This window comes from Canis lupus, chromosome 13 (genome assembly GCF_048164855.1).
Source record: "Canis lupus baileyi chromosome 13, mCanLup2.hap1, whole genome shotgun sequence".
Classification (NCBI taxonomy): Eukaryota; Metazoa; Chordata; class Mammalia; order Carnivora; family Canidae; genus Canis; species Canis lupus.
The window spans coordinates 26,187,273-26,209,540 of NC_132850.1; the positions used below are offsets into that span (position 1 = coordinate 26,187,273).

Genomic DNA, 22,268 nt, shown 5'->3' on the forward strand with positions numbered 1-22,268 from the left:
GACCAGAGTAGCATTATTAAAATGAAAGAAGAAATGAAAATGTCAAGTGTCTGCTGTCTGCTATAGAGGATAGAAGCTGTATGGGGACTGGGTCCTACTGGCTAGAGGAATGGGTGAATAAAGGATGTAGCAACAGTGAATTTTTTAAATGAGTGGATCAACAAAAAGGAGGAGTAGGGGAAGGAAAAATCAGTCAAAGATGAATGCAACGTAGACTCTTAGGTTAACAACACACCTCTACTTTTGGAAGATCTATCTCCATAACAGTGGTTTAAGAAATACAGCTGAAGAAAGAGAAAAATGTTGCCTAAAGTTCATGTGATAGGTAGTATATAAGTTAGAAGGAACAGGAAGATAAGATGAGTTCCCTGACTCTATACCATGACTCCTGGACACCTCTGCCACCCAGTGCCTCACTGCCACTCTTGGAAGGCATAGCTCTTCATTCCAACCTTGCAGGACAAGACAGACTTGCCACACGAAAGTTCTTCTGGGGGCTCTTCTACCCCAAACCACCCCTTTATGTTACTCTGTAGGCAATTTTGGTTCAGAAGCTATAACCCGGTAAGGAATATATAGTTTCAGGATCTGCTAAGACTGATAATGTTTCATGAAAAATCCATGTATTGCATAGAAGCCTCCCCCCCTCCCTACTTTTTGCTTATTTTCTTCTGAGGATGATGGTCATGTTTACTTAAAATTAAAACTATATCTCGGAAGAAGTGCCAGCCTCAGATTAAAATCCTGGTTTAGGAATATTTTAGTCCAGAATGACGTCAGCAAGAATAAGCAGTAGTTGCTTGAGATTCAACAAACCGTGACCTAGTTTCTTCATATGTAAAGTGAACCATTAGGACAAATCATGTCAAAAGCTAAAATGATCCGAATTCTTTAATAAGGAAAAAGAAATGAAGAGGAAACAAATGGAAGGAAGAAAATAAAATAGAAAATGCAAATAATGGTTTCCACCATTGCTTAAAACTATCTCATCCTTTTGGTTTTTGTGGAGCTCTTTTCTATTGCCTTCCTGGCCTTTCTCTGATCTCTTTGGTGAACTCACTTTCACTGTCTGTTCTTCCAATCTTGGTGTTTCCCAGGATTCTGATTTCAGTCTTGTGTCTCAAATACTCTCCTTGATCATCCTTGTTTAGATAAACACTGTGTGTGTGTGTGTGTGTGTGTGTGTGTGAGAGAGAGAGAGAGAGAGAGAGAGAGAGAGATGATTACTAAGTAGACCTCAGTCTACTTACTTCATTTGGGCCCAGGAGGTAAAGAATCCTTCATGATCTACTGCTGAATCATCCATTTTCTCTGTTTTTCAAGGGTCGTAAGAGTGAGGCTGAAAAGTTCTTCTTGAAGGCTATTGAGCTGGATCCCACCAAAGGAAACTGTTACATGCATTATGGTGAGTGGTTGAGAGTTTTTTCCATGTCCCCCACATTTACTGTTAATGTTGATGTAAGTTTTAGGATTTGCTGGCAAAGAACATTTTGAGAGGGCATGGACTTGATTGTTGCAGATTTTGCCTCATGCAAAAAAAAAGTCTTAGCTTCTCGTTCCAAGCAATCATGTTATCAAGGGCTATGCATTATATTTTCCATTAGTAGTTTTCATAGGACTTCAGAGAGGAGAGGCATTTTCACAGCTGTTTCTTTCAAGTCCAGTGTGAAGGGTAAATAAGGTCTCATCAGAAAAGCATCTTGCTCTTTGCCTGATGCAAGGTATGGAACCAGAGTATTAGCCCTCTTTTATTTGTAAATGATAATGTATTTTTCATTGACCATATCATTTTGAAGTTTTAGAGGTTTACATTTTGACCACAAAATCTTGCTTTGTAGAAAAGAAAAATGTATCCGGGCCTCAAGATACCTGAGATTGGGGTCAAGGATAAACTGTAAATGGTATGAAAGAAAATCAGCTTTCTCATTCAGTTTAGTCTTGGCCTTAATCAGTCCAGAATAAACTTAAATAACAGCTCTGTCACACTCCACTCTGTCATTAGTAGTGAGTCATGTGTTAAACGAGGTGAAGTATATAGCTGGTTGATGTTGGGTAAGATGTACTTATTTCTACCAGATTTGTAGTTGGCATGGCTTTCAAGGAACCAAAAAGCACTTAATTTTACTGATCCTTTGGGGGAAAAATGATTTTTTAATCATTCTTGTCTTTGATGTGTTATCATCAAGTAGTAAACTGAAGGATAGATGGTAGTTAAATCTTGAGGAAATAAAGCTAATACCCTTCTTCTTAAAGATAATTCTTTCTTCCATCTTACAACTGGAAAATTAAATTCAGTGACAGGCTGTGAGTGGAAAAATGGAAAAAGTAAGACAGAGGATACACGTTACCAACCACAGGTCCGTTTGTTTATTTACATTTTGCGTGTATGTTTATAATCCTAGGGTCGGGATGCTTTATCTTTCCAGCATAATGCAGCCTATAATTTCACACAGGTTATTGCATAACTACTCCGGATTTTGTTTCACGATGCAGTTATTGCCATGTTAAGTTGGCAGTCAACTAATTTAAGTTTGCTGCAGAATCTATTTTATTTTTACAGGATTTCTCATATGAAGTATTTTAAATGAGATTTTCTCATGCATGCTATTTTGGGCACCCCTACTGTGCATTAAAGTAGGCCCATGATTATTTTTCTGAGTGCTAAAGAACCTCTTCTTATTGAATCTTTTGAAGTAGAATTTTTTCCCCATCTTGCCTTCTGCGCTTCCTTTACCTCAAACTAATTCTACTTAATACATCTTCTAATCTTGTTCCTATAATTTTATTATATGCTTTAGGTTTTTCACAGTCTATTCCTTTACATTTCATTATTGCTTCATTTGAATTGCAATGGGAAAAAAAATCATGTGTTCATTTTTAGAGTTTGCCTCTTTATTATTCTCATTTATCTGTCTTTACCCACTCTGTTGTTTTATTTATGGTTGTTTTTTTTTAATATTACATCATCGTCCTGATTTTTTTCCCAGAGAGAGAAATTTTTGGATTTAGTTTTAACAGAAAGTGCAACAAATTCTGTATTGTATAAGTTATTTGAAAAATAGTGATAACACACACTCTGTAAATGTATGTGGCAAAACAGATTCTTCTTAGCACTCCTGGATTATTTTAAAGTTTTTAACACACATACACTACTAGAAGTACACGTGTCTTCTATGGGAGGAATGACTATATAATTCCCTGTAATTTTATGAAACATTTTCAATATTTATTCCCACTCTGGAATGGAAAATAAGAAAGACTCTAGATGTATCAAAAAGTAGTAGTTAAGGGAAAATAATCCACAAATGGACAGGAAGCCCAGAACTAAGTGCTTGGTGCTCATGTTATAAAAAATATACATTTAATTTGGGGAAATCTACTTCAAATGACTGAATTTTAGAACTGAAAAGTTCTTTTAAATGGTCTTAGAGAATCCCTCTGATGTACAAGTAAGTCAACCAAAGCCTAGAGAATGCAACAATTGGTTTGTCCTAGTTAGTTGAAAGTAACTAACCTTTGGTTCCCTTGATAATTGCTATTGCCTTTTCTTCTCTAATATATGTTCCATTTCTCTCACAACATGAGGAGATACACAAGCAGATACATAGGTAGGAAAGTAGATAGATACTTTTGATTAGTAGGTCCTTTCCAAATGCATATAAATCATAATTCAGCTTAAAATGTTTAGGGAAGGATTTTTATTCATTTTCATGTGTGTAAGATGTGTCTGATGGTGCAAGGTACTGTTCTGTTTTCAGAAAGTGAGTAGTGCTTATGTACAAAATAAATAGGGTGATGTCATTTTTTGAAGGTGGTGTGATGGGAGATAGGGTGCTTCTTGACAACAGATAGTCAAGGAGAACATTTATGAAGAGGTGATATTTGGAATCTGTAAGTGTGATTTGCATTTTTGCACTATCAATGTCTAGCATATTGCCCTACTCACGATAATGTGCAATAAATGTTGGTTAAGTTCAGTTAGAGATGTTTTCCATTTTAGAATTGAATGTAGGTTCCAAAATAGACCAAAAAGTTGTTCCATTAGCATTTTTATTACTTCTTGTCCAAGAAAGTACATATTATGATTCCTATCAGTTCTCCATCAACTTACTGGTGATGGATATTCTTAGGGTATTTATACCCACAGATTGAATAAATAATAATACTTCCTCAGCTTAAAAACAAATGTTTAAATAAAATATACATGTCGTTTGTATCTTTTTTTTTCAATACTTTTGCAAATGCCCATGAAAATACCAGCATGAGTGAGTTTTGTTCTACTGGAAATTCATTCTCCTGGGTGTTTATGTGCTTTTAATTTACTTGTTAATGATACAAGTGACTTAAAATATATCGTCCATTTGGGATGAGACAGGGAATTATAGACTCTATATTAGCTGCAATGACCATTAGAAGGCAGTGTTTAAAAGTACTGTCAGTTATTTGTATATTTAATCCACTAGATTTGTGTTTTGGAGGAAGGGATGCGTGGCAGATTGTCTTTTTTTTCTTCAGGTTGGCTTGCAACAAAGAAAGAGGATAGGTTTAGAAAACTCATTCAATAAGCTTGTTAAACATAGGGCTTTCTAGTGCCTGTAATCTCTGGGTTTAAGATTCCTTATCCATAAAGTGTGAGAGTTGATGTGGCCTTTTAAAATGTTTTTCAGTACTAAGATTTCATGTTGTTGCTAATATATTCTCAAATTTCTCATTGATCTTTCATCAAAAAATTTAAAGAATGTGTAGAAAGCAGGTTTCAGACTATGGTATCAGTAGTAGTATAATGTTAAATTCATATGTCATCAAGCTTATAGTGTATCCCATGTCCGTATAAAACAAATCATGTGAAGTCTTTATAGAATTTAGTTTATAAATGTCAAAGATGAGGATTTGGTGCCTTGATATGTCATGTCGGCCTGTAAATCAAGGGATTCTTCATGGATTTCCTATGGCTCCAATGGAAACTATATTTTAATGAGTAGTAGGAGTCACGAGAAAAAATTATAGATACAAGGGGATATGTTGGAGAACAATAAAACAGAAAGTGCTGGATGCAGGAGGCACAACATATGTCTGGAGGATAGTTCAAGGACAGAACTAGGACCATAGCTAGAAACTCAGAAGGTACATCCTAGCTCCATAGAAGGAGGAAAATGCAACTTATGAGAGCCACCAGCTTATGAAATAAATGCCCTTTGAAGATCTTTCAACTGTGGGTTTATAAGAATGTTAGAAAGAATTCAAGCATTGGGAATGGAAGAGGGCTGATCCAGACAACCATGAAATCACTTCTAATACAGAGGAGCAGTCATTTGGTCCTACTTCCTCTTGAACCCATAGAGAAGTATAGAATTTTTAAAATTGTGATTATCTGGATTATTATTTGGCTCTACTTAACAATTTTAGAATCCTGAAAATATCATACTACATTTATCCTGATCTTTATTGATCATTATGTAATTCCTGTGAGGTAGGAATAGATCTCAACTCCATTTGACTGAAATAATGGAAGTTCAGAATTTCCAAATGACTCCCTGGATCAGAAATTTTCAATATACATAGTGGGAAAAGAACTCAAAGAGTCCAGCTCTTTCAACTTCTAAGTCCAGAACTTTCTATTATGAATATTTTAGTCTGTTTTTCTTCAGCATGCTCTTAAATTTCATTTCAAAAAGTAAGTCCTGGGGGTGCCTGGTTGGCATAGTCAGTTAAGCAAGCACCCGACTCTTGGTTTCAGCTCAGGTCATCAGATGAAGCCTGGGATCAGGCCCCACACTCAGCACAGAGTCTGCTTGAGATTCTCTCCACTCTCCCTCTGCCTCTCCCACTCATGCTCTCTCTCTCTCAAATAAATAATAAAAACTTTTAAAAAAGTAGGTCAGGGAGAAAATTAAAATGTTATATTTGATATTTTGTCAAGGAACACTAAAAACAGAAGTTGAAAATATGTGATAGGATGAATTGGTAAGAGGTCCGTAGTTATTTTTTCTTATAATAAAAGCTAGTCAGTAGATGGAAGTGAACTAAGGTTGATTGTATCAGAACATTTTGTTTTAATCACGTCATAAACTCCTCAAGAGTAATTAAAAAAATAAATCATGAACTAAATAATGGTATTTCCTTGATTCAAAGTGAAAATACATTTTTGGCGAGTTTTTGCAAAAATTACATTGAGATACGATTATGTTTAATGCTTAAGACCAAAATATTTTATTAAAATATCAGTATTTGTGTCCCTTTATTGCTCCAAGGACAGCACAGACAGTTCACAGATGTATAATTAGAATATATTTCTTTTATTTAGAATATATTTCTAAATGTCATTTCATTTCTTACCTAAACTATTTCATTTCTTAACTACAATTTTTTTGTATTAAATTCAGCAATTTTAAAATTTGCTATTTCTACAATGCATATAATAGGTTATTATTATTTAATCTTCACACCTGTGTGTATTTTATGTGAGATATTTTCCAAAGCCTTTTAGAATTAAAACTCGATCATGAATAAAATGGGAAAACCAGGAAAGAGTTTTTCTAAGCTAATAAATAAAAAGTAAAGGAAAAATTAAAGGATTAATGTATTTCCAAAAGAAATACAGTTAAAGAACAGTTAAGTGTTAGGAAATAATTTCCATAAAATCACAAAATAAAACATCAGTGTACCTAAGACCTAAGAAGTTGTAAAACTACAAGGAAAACAGAATATAAAGACCAATGGACATGAACAAATAATTCCGCAAAGAGGAAATATAACAAAATTTAAAAGATAGGTAAATAGAGAATTTCATTAGAAATAAAGAAATTGGGGGAGGAGCAAGATGGCGGAAGAGTAGGGTCTCCAAATCACCTGTCTCCACCAAACTACCTAGAAAACCTTCAAATTATCCTGAAAATCTATGAATTCGGCCTGAGATTTAAAGAGAGACCAGCTGGAATGCTACAGTGAGAAGAGTTCGCGCTTCTATCAAGGTAGGAAGACGGGGAAAAAGAAATAAAGAAACAAAGGCCTCCAGGGGGAGGGGCCCGCGAGGAGCCGGGCTGAGGCCGGGGCGAGTGTCCCCAGGACAGGAGAGCCCCGTCCCGGAGACGCAGGAGCTGCACCGACCTTCCCGGGGGAAAGGGGCTCGCGGGGAGGTGGAGCAGGACCCAGGAGGGCGGGATGCCCTCGGGCTCCCTGGGACAGTAACAGCAACTGCGCGCCCAGGAGAGTGCGCCGAGCTCCCTAAGGGCTGCAGCGCGCACGGCGGGACCCGGCGGGACCCGGAGCAGCCAGGAGGGACTCGGGGGCGGCTCCGCGGAGGGGGCTGCGCGGCCCCGGGAGCAGCTCGGAGGGGCTCGGGCAGAGGAGGAGGCTCCGTGCGGAGGGGGCTGCGCGGTTCCAGGAGCAGCTCGGAGGGGCTCGGGCGGCGGCTCCGCGGAGCGGGCTGCGCGGCCCGGGAGCGCGAATCCACCAGCGCAGGCTCCGGAGCACAGGGCGCCGGGACACAGCCCAGGATCCGGCCTCCCCCGGGACAGGCAGAGGCCGGGAGGGCCCAGGACAGCAAGGACGCTCCTGCCCCAGCTGAGCACATCAGCGGCCCCGCCCCGGCGCCTCCAGGCCCTGCAGACGGAGTTCCTGCCGGAGCTGAATCCAGGGCTCCAGAGCTGCCCCGCCACTGGGGCTGTTCCTCCTGCGGCCTCACGGGGTAAACAACCCCCACTGAGCCCTGCACCAGGCAGGGGCACAGCAGCTCCCCCAACTGCTAACACCTGAAAATCAGCACAACAGGCCCCTCCCCCAGAAGATCAGCTAGACTGACAACTTCCAGGAGAAGCCAAGGGACTTAAAGAACACAGAATCAGAAGATACTTCCCGGTGGTTCTTTTTTTTTTTTTTTTTTTTTTTTGTTGTTGTTGTTGTTGTTTTTTTGTTTTTGTTTTGTTTTGCTTTTTGATTTGTTTCCTTCCCCCACCCCCTTTTTTTCTCCTTTCTTTTTCTTTCTCTTTTTCTTCTTTTTTTTTTCTCTCGTTTTTTTTTCTTTTCTTCCCTTTTTTTTTCTCTTTCTCTTTTCCTTCCTTCTTTCTCTCCTCTCTTTTTCTCTTTTTCCCAATACAATTTGCTTTTGGCCACTCTGCACTGAGCAAAATGACTAGAAGGAAAACCTCACCTCAAAAGAAAGAATCAGAAACAGTCCTCTCTCCCACAGAGTTACAAAATCTGGATTACAATTCAATGTCAGAAAGCCAATTCAGAAGCACTATTATACAGCTACTGGTGGCTCTAGAAAAAAGTATAAAGGACTCAAGAGACTTCATGACTGCAGAATTTAGAGCTAATCAGGCAGAAATTAAAAATCAATTGAATGAGATGCAATCCAAACTAGAAGTCCTAACGACGAGGGTTAACGAGGTGGAAGAACGAGTGAGTGACATAGAAGACAATTTGATAGCAAAGAGGGAAACTGAGGAAAAAAGAGACAAACAATTAAAAGACCATGAAGATAGATTAAGGGAAATAAACGACAGCCTGAGGAAGAAAAACCTACGTTTAATTGGGGTTCCCGAGGGCGCCGAAAGGGACAGAGGGCCAGAATATGTATTTGAACAAATTCTAGCTGAAAACTTTCCTAATCTGGGAAGGGAAACAGGCATTCAGATCCAGGAAATAGAGAGATCCCCCCCTAAAATCAATAAAAACCGTTCAACACCTCGACATTTAATTGTGAAGCTTGCAAATTCCAAAGATAAGGAGAAGATCCTTAAAGCAGCAAGAGACAAGAAATCCCTGACTTTTATGGGGAGGAGTATTAGGGTAACAGCAGACCTCTCCACAGAGACCTGGCAGGCCAGAAAGGGCTGGCAGGATATATTCAGGGTCCTAAAGGAGAAGAACATGCAACCAAGAATACTTTATCCAGCAAGGCTCTCATTCAAAATGGAAGGAGAGATAAAGAGCTTCCAAGACAGGCAGCAACTAAAAGAATATGTGACCTCCAAACCAGCTCTGCAAGAAATTTTAAGGGGGACTCTTAAAATTCCCCTTTAAGAAGAAGTTCAGTGGAACAGTCCACAAAAACAAAGACTGAATAGATATCATGATGACACTAAACTCATATCTCTCAATAGTAACTCTGAATGTGAACGGGCTTAATGACCCCATCAAAAGGCGCAGGGTTTCAGACTGGATAAAAAAGCAGGACCCATCTATTTGCTGTCTACAAGAGACTCATTTTAGACAGAAGGACACCTACAGCCTGAAAATAAAAGGTTGGAGAACCATTTACCATTCGAATGGTCCTCAAAAGAAAGCAGGGGTAGCCATCCTTATATCAGATAAACTAAAATTTACCCCAAAGACTGTAGTGAGAGATGAAGAGGGACACTATATCATACTTAAAGGATCTATTCAACAAGAGGACTTAACAATCCTCAATATATATGCTCCGAATGTGGGAGCTGCCAAATATATAAATCAATTATTAACCAAAGTGAAGAAATACTTAGATAATAATACACTTATACTTGGTGACTTCAATCTAGCTCTTTCTATACTCGATAGGTCTTCTAAGCAAAACATCTCCAAAGAAACGAGAGCTTTAAATGATACACTGGACCAGATGGATTTCACAGATATCTACAGAACTTTACATCCAAACTCAACCGAATACACATTCTTCTCAAGCGCACATGGAACTTTCTCCAGAATAGACCACATATTGGGTCACAAATCGGGTCTGAACCGATACCAAAAGATTGGGATTGTCCCCTGCATATTCTCGGACCATAATGCCTTGAAATTAGAACTAAATCACAACAAGAAGTTTGGAAGGACCTCAAACACATGGAGGTTAAGGACCATCCTGCTAAAAGATAAAAGGGTCAACCAGGAAATTAAGGAAGAATTAAAAAGATTCATGGAAACTAATGAGAATGAAGATACAACCGTTCAAAATCTTTGGGATGCAGCAAAAGCAGTCCTAAGGGGGAAATACATCGCAATACAAGCATCCATTCAAAAACTGGAAAGAACTCAAATACAAAAGCTAACCTTACACATAAAGGAGCTAGAGAAAAAACAGCAAATAGATCCTACACCCAAGAGAAGAAGGGAGTTAATAAAGATTCGAGCAGAACTCAACGAAATCGAGACCAGAAGAAGTGTGGAACAGATCAACAGAACCAGGAGTTGGTTCTTTGAAAGAATTAATAAGATAGATAAACCATTAGCCAGCCTTATTAAAAAGAAGAGAGAGAAGACTCAAATTAATAAAATCATGAATGAGAAAGGAGAGATCACTACCAACACCAAGGAAATACAAACGATTTTAAAAACATATTATGAACAGCTATACGCCAATAAATTAAGCAATCTAGAAGAAATGGACGCATTCCTGGAAAGCCACAAACTACCAAAACTGGAACAGGAAGAAATAGAAAACCTGAACAGGCCAATAACCAGGGAGGAAATTGAAGCAGTCATCAAAAACCTCCCAAGACACAAGAGTCCAGGGCCAGATGGCTTCCCAGGAGAATTTTATCAAACGTTTAAAGAAGAAATCATACCTATTCTCCTAAAGCTGTTTGGAAAGATAGAAAGAGATGGAGTACTTCCAAATTCGTTCTATGAAGCCAGCATCACCTTAATTCCAAAGCCAGACAAAGACCCCGCCAAAAAGGAGAATTACAGACCAATATCCCTGATGAACATGGATGCAAAAATTCTCAACAAGATACTGGCCAATAGGATCCAACAGTACATTAAGAAAATTATTCACCATGACCAAGTAGGATTTATCCCTGGGACACAAGGCTGGTTCAACACCCGTAAAACAATCAATGTGATTCATCATATCAGCAAGAGAAAAACCAAGAACCATATGATCCTCTCATTGGATGCAGAGAAAGCATTTGACAAAATACAGCATCCATTCCTGATCAAAACTCTTCAGAGTGTAGGGATAGAGGGAACATTCCTCGACATCTTAAAAGCCATCTACGAAAAGCCCACAGCAAATATCATTCTCAATGGGGAAGCACTGGGAGCCTTTCCCCTAAGATCAGGAACAAGACAGGGATGTCCACTCTCACCACTGCTATTCAACATAGTACTGGAAGTCCTAGCCTCAGCAATCAGACAACAAAAAGACATTAAAGGCATTCAAATTGGCAAAGAAGAAGTCAAACTCTCCCTCTTCGCCGATGACATGATACTCTACCTAGAAAACCCAAAAGTCTCCACCCCAAGATTGCTAGAACTCATACAGCAATTCGGTAGCGTGGCAGGATACAAAATCAATGCCCAGAAGTCAGTGGCATTTCTATACACTAACAATGAGACTGAAGAAAGAGAAATTAAGGAGTCAATCCCATTTACAATTGCACCCAAAAGCATAAGATACCTAGGAATAAACCTCACCAAAGATGTAAAGGATCTATACCCTCAAAACTATAGAACACTTCTGAAAGAAATTGAGGAAGACACAAAGAGATGGAAAAATATTCCATGCTCATGGATTGGCAGAATTAATATTGTGAAAATGTCAATGTTACCCAGGGCAATATACACGTTTAATGCAATCCCTATCAAAATACCATGGACTTTCTTCAGAGAGTTAGAACAAATTATTTTAAGATTTGTGTGGAATCAGAAAAGACCCCGAATAGCCAGGGGAATTTTAAAAAAGAAAACCATATCTGGGGGCATCACAATGCCAGATTTCAGGTTGTACTACAAAGCTGTGGTAATCAAGACAGTGTGGTACTGGCACAAAAACAGACACATAGATCAGTGGAACAGAATAGAGAATCCAGAAGTGGACCCTGAACTTTATGGGCAACTAATATTCGATAAAGGAGGAAAGACTATCCATTGGAAGAAAGACAGTCTCTTCAATAAATGGTGCTGGGAAAATTGGACATCCACATGCAGAAGAATGAAACTAGACCACTCTCTTGCACCATACACAAAAATAAACTCAAAATGGATGAAAGATCTAAATGTGAGACAAGATTCCATCAAAATCCTAGAGAAGAACACAGGCAACACCCTTTTTGAACTCGGCCATAGTAACTTCTTGCAAGATACATCCACGAAGGCAAAAGAAACAAAAGCAAAAATGAACTATTGGGACTTCATCAAGATAAGAAGCTTTTGCACAGCAAAGGATACAGTCAACAAAACTCAAAGACAACCTACAGAATGGGAGAAGATATTTGCAAATGACATATCAGATAAAGGGCTAGTTTCCAAGATCTATAAAGAACTTATTAAACTCAACACCAAAGAAACAAACAATCCAATCATGAAATGGGCAAAAGACATGAACAGAAATCTCACAGAGGAAGACATAGGCATGGCCAACATGCATATGAGAAAATGCTCTGCATCACTTGCCATCAGGGAAATGCAAATGAAAACTACAATGAGATACCACCTCACACCAGTGAGAATGAGGAAAATTAACAAGGCAGGAAACAACAAATGTTGGAGAGGATGCGGAGAAAAGGGAACCCTCTTACACTGTTGGTGGGAATGTGAACTGGTGCAGCCACTCTGGAAAACTGTGTGGAGGTTCCTCAAACAGTTAAAAATATACCTGCCCTACGACCCAGCAATTGCACTGTTGGGGATTTACCCCAAAGATACAAATGCAATGAAACGCCGGGATACCTGCACCCCGATGTTTCTAGCAGCAATGGCCACGATAGCCAAACTGTGGAAGGAGCCTCGGTGTCCAACGAAAGATGAATGGATAAAGAAGATGTGGTTTATGTATACAATGGAATATTCCTCAGCTATTAGAAATGACAAATACCCACCATTTGCTTCAACGTGGATGGAACTGGAGGGTATTATGCTGAGTGAAGTAAGTCAGTCAGAGAAGGACAAACATTATATGTTCTCATTCATTTGGGGAATATAAATAATAGTGAAAGGGAAAATAAGGGAAGGGAGAAGAAATGTGTGGGAAATATCAGAAAGGGAGACAGAACATAAAGACTGCTAACTCTGGGAAACGAACTAGGGGTGGTAGAAGGGGAGGAGGGCGGGGGGTGGGAGTGAATGGGTGACGGGCACTGGGTGTTATTCTGTATGTTAGTAAATTGAACACCAATAAAAAAAAAAATAAAAAAATAAAAAAATAAAAAAATAAAAAAATAAAAAATAAAAAAAAAAAATAAAAAAAAAATAAAAAAAAAGGAAATAAAGAAATTAACATTCAAATAACAATATATTCCCTGAAGTTACTCTAGCATTTATTCTCAGTAATTCTCTTGAAAATGTATGTTAAGAAAAATTTTTTTTCTGTTTAAGACTATCCACAAAAGGTAATAATTGGAGCACAGCCTTGCTATTTAATGTTAGAGGCAAAAATGGAAAAAAAACCTCTACATGTGCTGGAAAGAGGGAAATGATTAAATAAATTACTGTTATTTCCATTTGATGAAATATTTAACATCCTAAGTTAAATTTCTAAAGAACATATAATAACAGAGACAACTGCCTATGTTATTATACATGAAGGGTGATTAAATTTTACAAAATACATCATTAGTAAAGCAAAGCAAGGGGCACCTGGGTGACTCAGACAGTTTAGTGTCTAATTCTTGATTTCAGTTCAGGTCATGATCTCAGAGTTGTGACATTGAGCCCCGTGTCAGCCTCTGTGCTGGGCGTGGAACCTGCTTGAGATGCTCTCTCTCCCTCTGCCCCCACCCCACACACACACATGCATGCTCTTGAGGAAAAAAAGAAAAAAAAAAGAAAAGAAAAGAAAACCAAACAATGTTAATAATAGATGTTTTAGCTTTTTTGGACTCTTCTAGCCTTTTTTTTTTTTTATGGGCTTAATTTCTAATATTTTCTTTGATGAGTACATTATAAAGGAATATATACTTGATAAAATGTGAAAATGTCTTAAACTATTGTTCAGATAGTTTGTAGAAAGGATAGCAGAAAAATTAAATAATTATCCTAAAATTATTTAACTGAACTCAACATGTAATATGTAAAAATTAAATAAGAAAGGAATAAAAAGAATTCTCTATTAAATACCATATTCCATGATGAACTCATCAAATGTAACAATATCACAAGCATTTACATAGGACTTTTGTGTCCTGAGCAGTTCTCATGGAATTTTCATTTAATCCCCACAAAAGCCAAGTCAGGAGGTTACCTGATGGTCTCCATTTCACAGATGAGGAAAGTGCAGTCAGCAAGCTGTAAGGTAAATTACCCAAGGTTTCAGTGCCAGTTAATAGTAGAGGCAGCACTTGACCCAGGGCCCTCCTGACTACTACACTACACTGTCTCTTATTCAATAGAAGAGATTAACAGAGCGTTTTCCATCCATACATGCTCTGTTGGGAGGTTTAATGATACATAAGATGACGTATCAAATACACTGAAAGTTGGGAATCATTCCTCCTTTTTTTTTTTTTTTTTTTTTTAATTACCATCAACTTAGGTGTTAGGATTTCAACATACGGATTTGGGGAGAGCACAAACATTCAGACCATACCACCCACCGTATTTTATCATAACTCTAAAAAGAAATACTATTGATACTCTTATTATAAAATATACGAGGATTATATTTCACATAACTCTAAAAAGAAATACTATTGATACTCTTATTATAAAATATACGAGGATTATAAGATATTTCACAATATTAGGATGACTAAATATTAGGATGACTAAGTCAAGCAATATGGTATGACCTGACTCCAGAGTTTTGTGAATTTACATGAAAAAGGTTTTTGGTGTCCTGCTGGGCACATCTGTGCTCTTTAATGCTACTGCCGTTATTGAAGCTCAGTGTTCAACAGTTACATCTCTGCACCAACGCCGGGTGCTTTAACATACCTTGTGTCATTTCCCTAATCCAACACTGTGCAGAAATAATATTGCCCCTATTTTGCAGGTATGGGATTTAAGGTATCAAGAGCGTATGTGACAATATTGAAGGCCCAGCAAGTTGGCAGAGGAAGGATTTGAACCTCCTTTGACTCTTAAGCCCGTGATGTGTTAATGGTTTGTCTTGCACTTTTAAAGATACACTCTTACTCAGTGTAGGCCTGGTGGGTCCCCAGTGGTGGCAAAGACCCAGAATGTGGAGGCTTTGGAGGACTGCTGGTGGAGAAACTCATGGAGCTCTCATAATCGAGTACTTACCAGGCTCAGGAAGGAAGGGCAGCTTGACATCATCAAGACAAAGAGAGCCCTAATGGTACAGAGGGAGGGAAGGAGCTCCTGGAAAGAGGAGTGAAAAGAACCACGAGGAGACAGGGCACCAGACCTCAGCCCACCCAAGGCACTGACATTGTCTCACTCCCTCCGATCCACAGCAAGGTTATCCCTGTTTGCAAAGTGAAGAAACTGTGGCTCAGAATCAAAGAATCATGATTCCTGCACTTGCCACAGTGCCTCGCACAAAGAAGACAGCCCATCAGTATTTTGGCAATAAAAGAATGACTACAGAAGGATGGACTGACCTTTAGTTAGTTTTACTCCTTCCTTTTCTCATCTCTGCTTCTGGTGGATGGGACAAGGTGGCTCTCCGGGGTCTCTTTTATCATCAGGACACTGATCCCATTCATGGTGGCTCCTGGATTTCAAAACATGAACTGGGGGTGAGGGGAAGGGAGGGGGCACAGACATTCAAACTATAGCGACAATTTACGTATACACATTTTTCTTTTTAAGATTTTATTTATTTGAGAGAGAGAGAGAGAGCGCACAAGCATGAGCAGGGGGAACAGCAGAGGGAGAGGGAGAAGCAGGGAGCTTCTCAACCAAGTCTCCCAATCAAGCAGGGAGCCCAACTCGGGGCTCCATCTCAAGACCCTGGGATCATGGTCTGAGCCAAAAGCAGACACTTAACTGACAACCACCCAGGCGCCCCTACATTGAATCTGCCTTTGTACTGGACTCAAGAAGCCACAAAAGCAAGAGGATAAGAACTGAGTTAAGCTTTAGATTACAGAGTAGAGAGTACAGTGGATTTTGGCAGGAGGCTCTCCCAGCCCCTCTGTTGATTATTCCTTGAGCATGGTCTACCTCTTGCTAGCCTCTCTGTTCCTCAATTTCTTAATCTGAAGATGATTGTTACTGCCTCAGGTTGCCGAGGACTCATTTACAATTTTATAAAATAACTCACATGTCCTGTGTGCTCAGTAAGTTGTCACAACGGCCATTTTTTATTCTTAAAATGTTAAGAGAGCCCGTAAGAATTATCTTGGAGGAGGAACGAATCCTATAGAAAAAGTTTTGAATAAGGCATATGAAAAAGAGACAGAAATGAGGGGAAGAAGAGACAATAAAAATCTAGGTATTAAGAAAAAGAGGAATCTGTATCCATCAACATGCAGACAGATAATGGAAAAGAAATAATGGCTTGCAAGAAGAATGAGTATTATAAGGAACAAGTAATTGGGAGCAGGGGGTGGGGGAAAAGGGAGAAGGGAGGGAAAGGGAGGAAGGCAGGGGAAAAAAGGAGATCCTGTTTTTCCAGTCTTAGCTATTTCGATTTAGCAATTGAATACACTTTGAGATTCTTGTTTATGTTTTCCCCTCCACTTAATTGAAAACAATTGTTCCCAGAAGTTCGCTACCCTGTCATTAGCTCTTGTGTGCCTCAGTGACAGATCCGTAAATGAATCCCTCAGAGGAGCCCAAGGACCTGGTGTTGGAGGGTGATGGGAAGACTCGGAGCTCTTCTGAGGCAGAGGGTGGGCGCATGGGCTCTTGGTTCCCCTTGGCACCCTGAGTGAGTCCCCAGGCACTCCCTTACTTGCCCTGTGTCTGGGCCCGCATGCCTACTCAGCTCTTTCCTTCCACCCTTGTCTAGGGACTGACACTACTCATCCCTGTGTCTCTGATGAGGTCCCATTCCTCATCTAGTTACATCTTGCCCTTCATCTTTCAAGACTCTTCAGATGGTTGAAGCCTCGCATGAGCTGGTTTTCCTTATACAGTGCACATGATCTCTATTAAATCTGTAGGTTACTGACACCTTTAGTGATTAGGCTGCTCCTCCCTCCCTGCCCCTTCCCCACACTCCTCCTTTCCCTTCTTTGTCTTTACTTCCTCCCCAGTACCCCCCCTCCTTGACCTCCTTGCCTCCCTCTATTTCCCACCTGCCATCTGACAGTCTTCATAACTCCCTCAATGGTTTTCTGGCATCTCATAACCCTTCTGGAAAGAGTCAGGGGAGAAATAAATGCAATAAAGCATCCCTAGCCTTCCTGACCTCCTCTGCACTTGAGCACAAAGCCCTGGCCTGCATTCCTCTAATCTCCTTTGCGGTAGACACCTTCCTTGCCACCTGTCCAATTCAGAGCAAAATTTTGGTCTCATGTTCACATAGGGACAGATTCAGGCCTTCCCAGCCTCAAAGTGAGCAGTCTGGATTGCTCTCCTGGGCATCCTTTCCGTGTTCATCTGGCCCACCTGTTTTCTTGGCCAGTAACTACTGCACGTTTATCACATTGGGTTTGTCTCAGTAAACCAGAGCTGTTATTAAATCAGGCTGCCAAGAGCACAAAAACACAAAGCAACAAAACCAATAGAAGGGAACGGGAGAGAGATTAGGGTTGGTTTTTTTGTTGTTTTGAGAGAGAGAGAGAGAGAGAGAAGGCATGTGTGGGAGCAGGGGTTGGGGGGCAGAGGGAGAAGGAGAGAGACAGTCTCATGCAGACTCCACTCAGTGTCTGACTCTGGGCTGAATCTCATGACCCTAAGATCATGACCTGAGCTGAAATCAAGAGTCAGATGCTTAAAACCCTTTAACCAACTGAGCTGCTCAGGTGGAGAGGGAGAGGGGAGTGGGGGAAGAACAGAGAGAGAGAGATAGATTGGTTTTATTGATTGATTGATTGATTGATTGGTTTTAAAGAGTAAGAGCAGGGGTGCCTGGCTGGCTCCATCAGTAGAGCCTGTGACTCTTGATCTCAAGGTCATGAGTTCAAATCTCCTGTTAGGTGTAGAGATTACTTTAAAAAAAAAAAAAAAAAGAAAGAAAGAAAAACATACCTAAAAATGCAAGGGATTCTCAGAAAGACATCCAACAGGCCTCCCTTCAGAGAAGCAGAGGAGATGATTCCCCTCCATATTTTTAATCCTCCCAGGTCTAATAAACGTACATTAACAACCTCTCTTTAGCAGTATCTCCTTGGGGCAGGTTGTCTAAATCCTGGTCATTGCATAACCCCCTACCCTGTTTCATCAGGCATGCATTATTCACCTTCCTTAATAATATTAAAACATTTCCATTCCACCTTACCCCCCTGTCTTGTTGCCATCAGATGTCACCACAATCCCCCCACATATTCCCCACCATCCTCCAGTTTTTCCTCCCTCTCTGGTCATCTGGATCTTTGAAAAAGTTTAGACTGTTGCTTCCGGTTATTGATATTCCTTTTCCTGCCCTGGCTACTGTTTTATCCCATAGCCACTTTGTGAAAATTCGAGTGGTACCCTCACTTGTGCCCTCTACTCTATGTATATTCAATTTTAATTATAAGTTGAATAAAACCAAAGAAACATCTACCTCCATCCAGATATGATGTGCTTAGCCTGTGAGACCTTGCGTCTCCTCAAACGTATATGTCTTTTGTGGTTAAATCTTCTCTTTCCTCAACTAAGTTGGAACTGTTTTAAGGGTAAATGTTGCATTTATGTTCCCCCTCCTACACTGCAAGTATCACCACATCTTATGTGTATTAGGCACAATATACATTTCTTGGGCTGGATACGTTAATCTATAGTTTCTTCTTCTTTTCCCAAATTATTGAATTTATTCCAAAGCACAATGGGATATAATAGATTTCAGCCAAATTGTGTAGTTTGAACTGTTCTGGAATTAAGGTATCTTTGAAGTCGTGATTGATGTCTGGATTATTTGTCATATTCCAAGGGAAATGTAGAGATCTAAAACCAGGGCTGCCATGTTGCTTTTATTTAGGAGGCACAGTTCACAGAGACCTCACCATAAAGGGCAACCTTGGAAATTTTGTAATACCCAGCATGTTGTGGCCATTTACTGCAGCCCTGCCTAAAATTACTCTAAGGTGAGAGGATATGAATAGACAAGTGCCTGGTAACCTATGCTGGCTAGATGCTAGCTTGCTTTTGCAGATGAAAAAGGTAGCCACATGGGGATACAGGTAATTCAGTCCTGTTATTGAATGTGTATGTATTAAACCCCCACAGTGTGCTAAGAAGAGAGTGAGCACTGTGGTATCTGGGAGAAGAGCACTCCAGGTGGAGGGAACGACAAACACTCTGAAGCAGGGGGCTTTGTTTCTCCAATGTGTTAGACAAGAGCAATAGGCCCGTATACATTGAATAAGTGACCAAGAGGGAGAGTAGTAGGAGACCGAGAAGATGAGGGTCAGAGAATGAGGTAAGAGGTTAGGGGGAGGAACTCCCTGCTGACTACATCAGGCTGTGTAGTCCAGTATAAGAATTCGCTTTCCCTAAGTCAGCTGTAGCATGATGGGCTCTGAGTCCCATTTTAATAGGATCATTCTGACTGCTGTGTTGAGAATACCTTGTAGGGTCAAGGGCAGAAGTACAGAAACTGGCTGGGAGGTTATTGCTACAATCCACAGTGACATGATGGCTTGAGACAAGGTGGTAGCCATAGACAATTCTGGATCTATTTAGGTGATCTGATGTCTTCTGCCAAAGGGAATTATTTTAATGCAAATGTTAAGTTCTAGTTATTTTACAAGTAAGATTTTCATTTGTCTTTGAACACTTTTTTAAAGCTACATATGAATGATTTTTCCCAAAGAGAATTGTATCATCATGACACCTATTACAGATTGTGTTAGCTCCTTAATTTAGTTGCATTGATCAGAATAGTGAATTTTTCATATATTTTAGTAAGAAATGCCAATCCCAACTAATCTGGGGAGTTTATATGCAAAATTTTTACAAAGCAGTATTTGAACCTAGGCTTAAAGACAGCTTACATTCGTTACGGATTTCTATCTTTCAGGCTGTTTCTTAAAGCCAGGAATTAATGAAGGATTGATTTGCACCAGCTTGTCATATTGAAATGTTGGTAAAAATCTGCCACATAGTTAAATGGTTCAGTGAGAGAATTGTCTGGAGAAGAATTGGTATAACTATAATACAGAAGCACTAACTTTAGAATTGTCAACTGGTTTTTCCCTCTTCCTTTTTTGGGAAGGGGAGACTTAACATTCTTTGTGTCTGGATCTCTAGAGAATGCTTTCTCTTTAAATATACTTCTCTGTGTTTCTCTACTCAGATTACTTTTTTTTCCCCTTTGTAATTTCTCATCTTGTTTTTGCCTTTGTTCTCCCTTTGATTGAAGATAATTAAATAAGATGATGATAATTAACTTGGGTAAGACAAATTATAAACCAAACAAATAATGAGAAAGTGTGGTAGCACAAGATATACATGAGAGCAAAATATATTTTACTTAAGATTTTCGTGGTTTCTTTATTTGAAATTCTGCTCAATTACCAAACACAAAGAATGTGTTTATGTGAAAAGAAGTGATTTCTCATAACTCTTCTACGTTTGAGAGATAAAATTCTTAAGTATCTTTAAGAGTTTGAAAGAGCCAACTTCTGTTTACTGCATATATCTTATTCATACAGATGTATCTATCTACACATCTATGTGTAACCCGATCATTAATCCATGTAATATAGGGAAGGGCATGCCACATGCAGTTGATTGACCAGAAAAGCTTAATCTAACTGGAAGCCAATCCCAGGCAGGGCATCCAGAATATGGTACAAAATAATAATCCTGTTGTTCCATCAGACACTGTTCCCAGACTCTGGACAGTGAAGTAATAGTATCAGTAGGAACTTGTTAAAAATGCAAATCATGTTCATTCTTCCTTTGTTAAGTGAATTTGTCAGAGGAATGAATATACAGTGGGGACAAACAATCTCTTCAATAAATGGTGTTGGGAAAACTGGATAGCAACATGCAAAGAATGAAATGGGACCATTTTCTTTCACCATACACAAAAATAAACTCAAAATGGATAGAGACCTAAATGTGAAACTAGAAACTATATAAATTCTAGAAAAGAACACAAGCAGTAATTTCTCTGACATCAGCCATAGCAACATTTTTCTAGATATGACTCCTGAGGCAAGGGAAATAAAAGCAAAAATAAACTATTGGGACTATATCAAAATAAAGGAAACGATCTAAAATACTTAAAGACAACCTACTGAATAGGGGAAGACATTGGCACATGACATATCTAATGAAGGGTTAGTGTCCAAAATATGTAATGAGCTGCTACAGCTCAAAAGCCAATAAACAAAAAAATCCAATTAAAAAATGGGCAAAAACCAGACATTTCTCCAAAGAAGACATCCAGACAGCCCACAGATAAATGAAAAGATGTTCAACATCACTCATCATCAGGGAAATGCAAATCAAAACTACAATGAGATATCACTTCACACCTGTCAAAATGGCTGAAATCAACAACCCAAGAAACAACAGGTATTGACAAGAATGCAGAGAAAATGGAACCCTCCTACACTGTTGGTGGGAATGCAAACTGGTTGCAACCGCTGTGGAAAACAGTATGGAGGTTCCTCAAAAAGCTAAAAATAGAGCTACTATATGATACAGTAATTACCTTAGTTGGCATTTCCCCCAAAGAATATGAGAATATGAATTCAAGAGGATGTATATGCCCCTGTGTTTATTGAAGCATTATCTACAATAGCCAAACTATGGAAGCAGCCCAGGTGTCCATTGATAGATGAATGGATCAAGAAGAGGTGGTGTCTATTTATAATGGAATATTATTCAGCCATAAATGCATAGAAGGAAATCTTGCTATTTGCCACAACATGGTTAGAGCCAGAGAGAATAATTCTAAGCCAAATCAGAGGACAAATACCATATGATTTCATTTACACGTGGAATTTAAGAAACAAAACAAATGAGCAAAAGAAAAAGACAAACCAAGAAAACAGAGTCTTAACATAGAGAACAAACTGATGATTACCAGAAGGGGGTGATGGTGTGGGGAGATGTGTGAAATAGGTGATGGGATTGAAGAGTACACTTATCTTATATTAAAAAAAAAAAAAAAAGGCAAATCATGGGCTCTACCCCAAACTCCCTGAATCTGAAACTCTGGGGATGGGGCCTAGCTCTCTCTTCTATAGAATCTTCTAGGTGATTTTGATGTGTACTAAGGCTTATGAACCACTGGAAAATGTAACCTGTCACACTTTGCAGAATCAACCACTGTGGACGTC

General features: G+C 39.2%; 1 protein-coding gene across 4 annotated transcripts in view; it reads left to right on the forward strand.

Moving 5' to 3' along the window:
- Nucleotides 1–22,268, forward strand: part of TMTC2 (transmembrane O-mannosyltransferase targeting cadherins 2) — a 395,252-nt gene that overhangs the window by 300,313 nt on the left and 72,671 nt on the right. For all 4 annotated transcript variants that reach the window (XM_072772934.1, XM_072772933.1, XM_072772936.1 and 1 more), the window contains one exon: nt 1,324–1,405. In XM_072772934.1, coding sequence (XP_072629035.1) covers nt 1,324–1,405 — 82 coding nt within the window. The remainder of the gene's footprint in view (nt 1–1,323; nt 1,406–22,268) is intronic.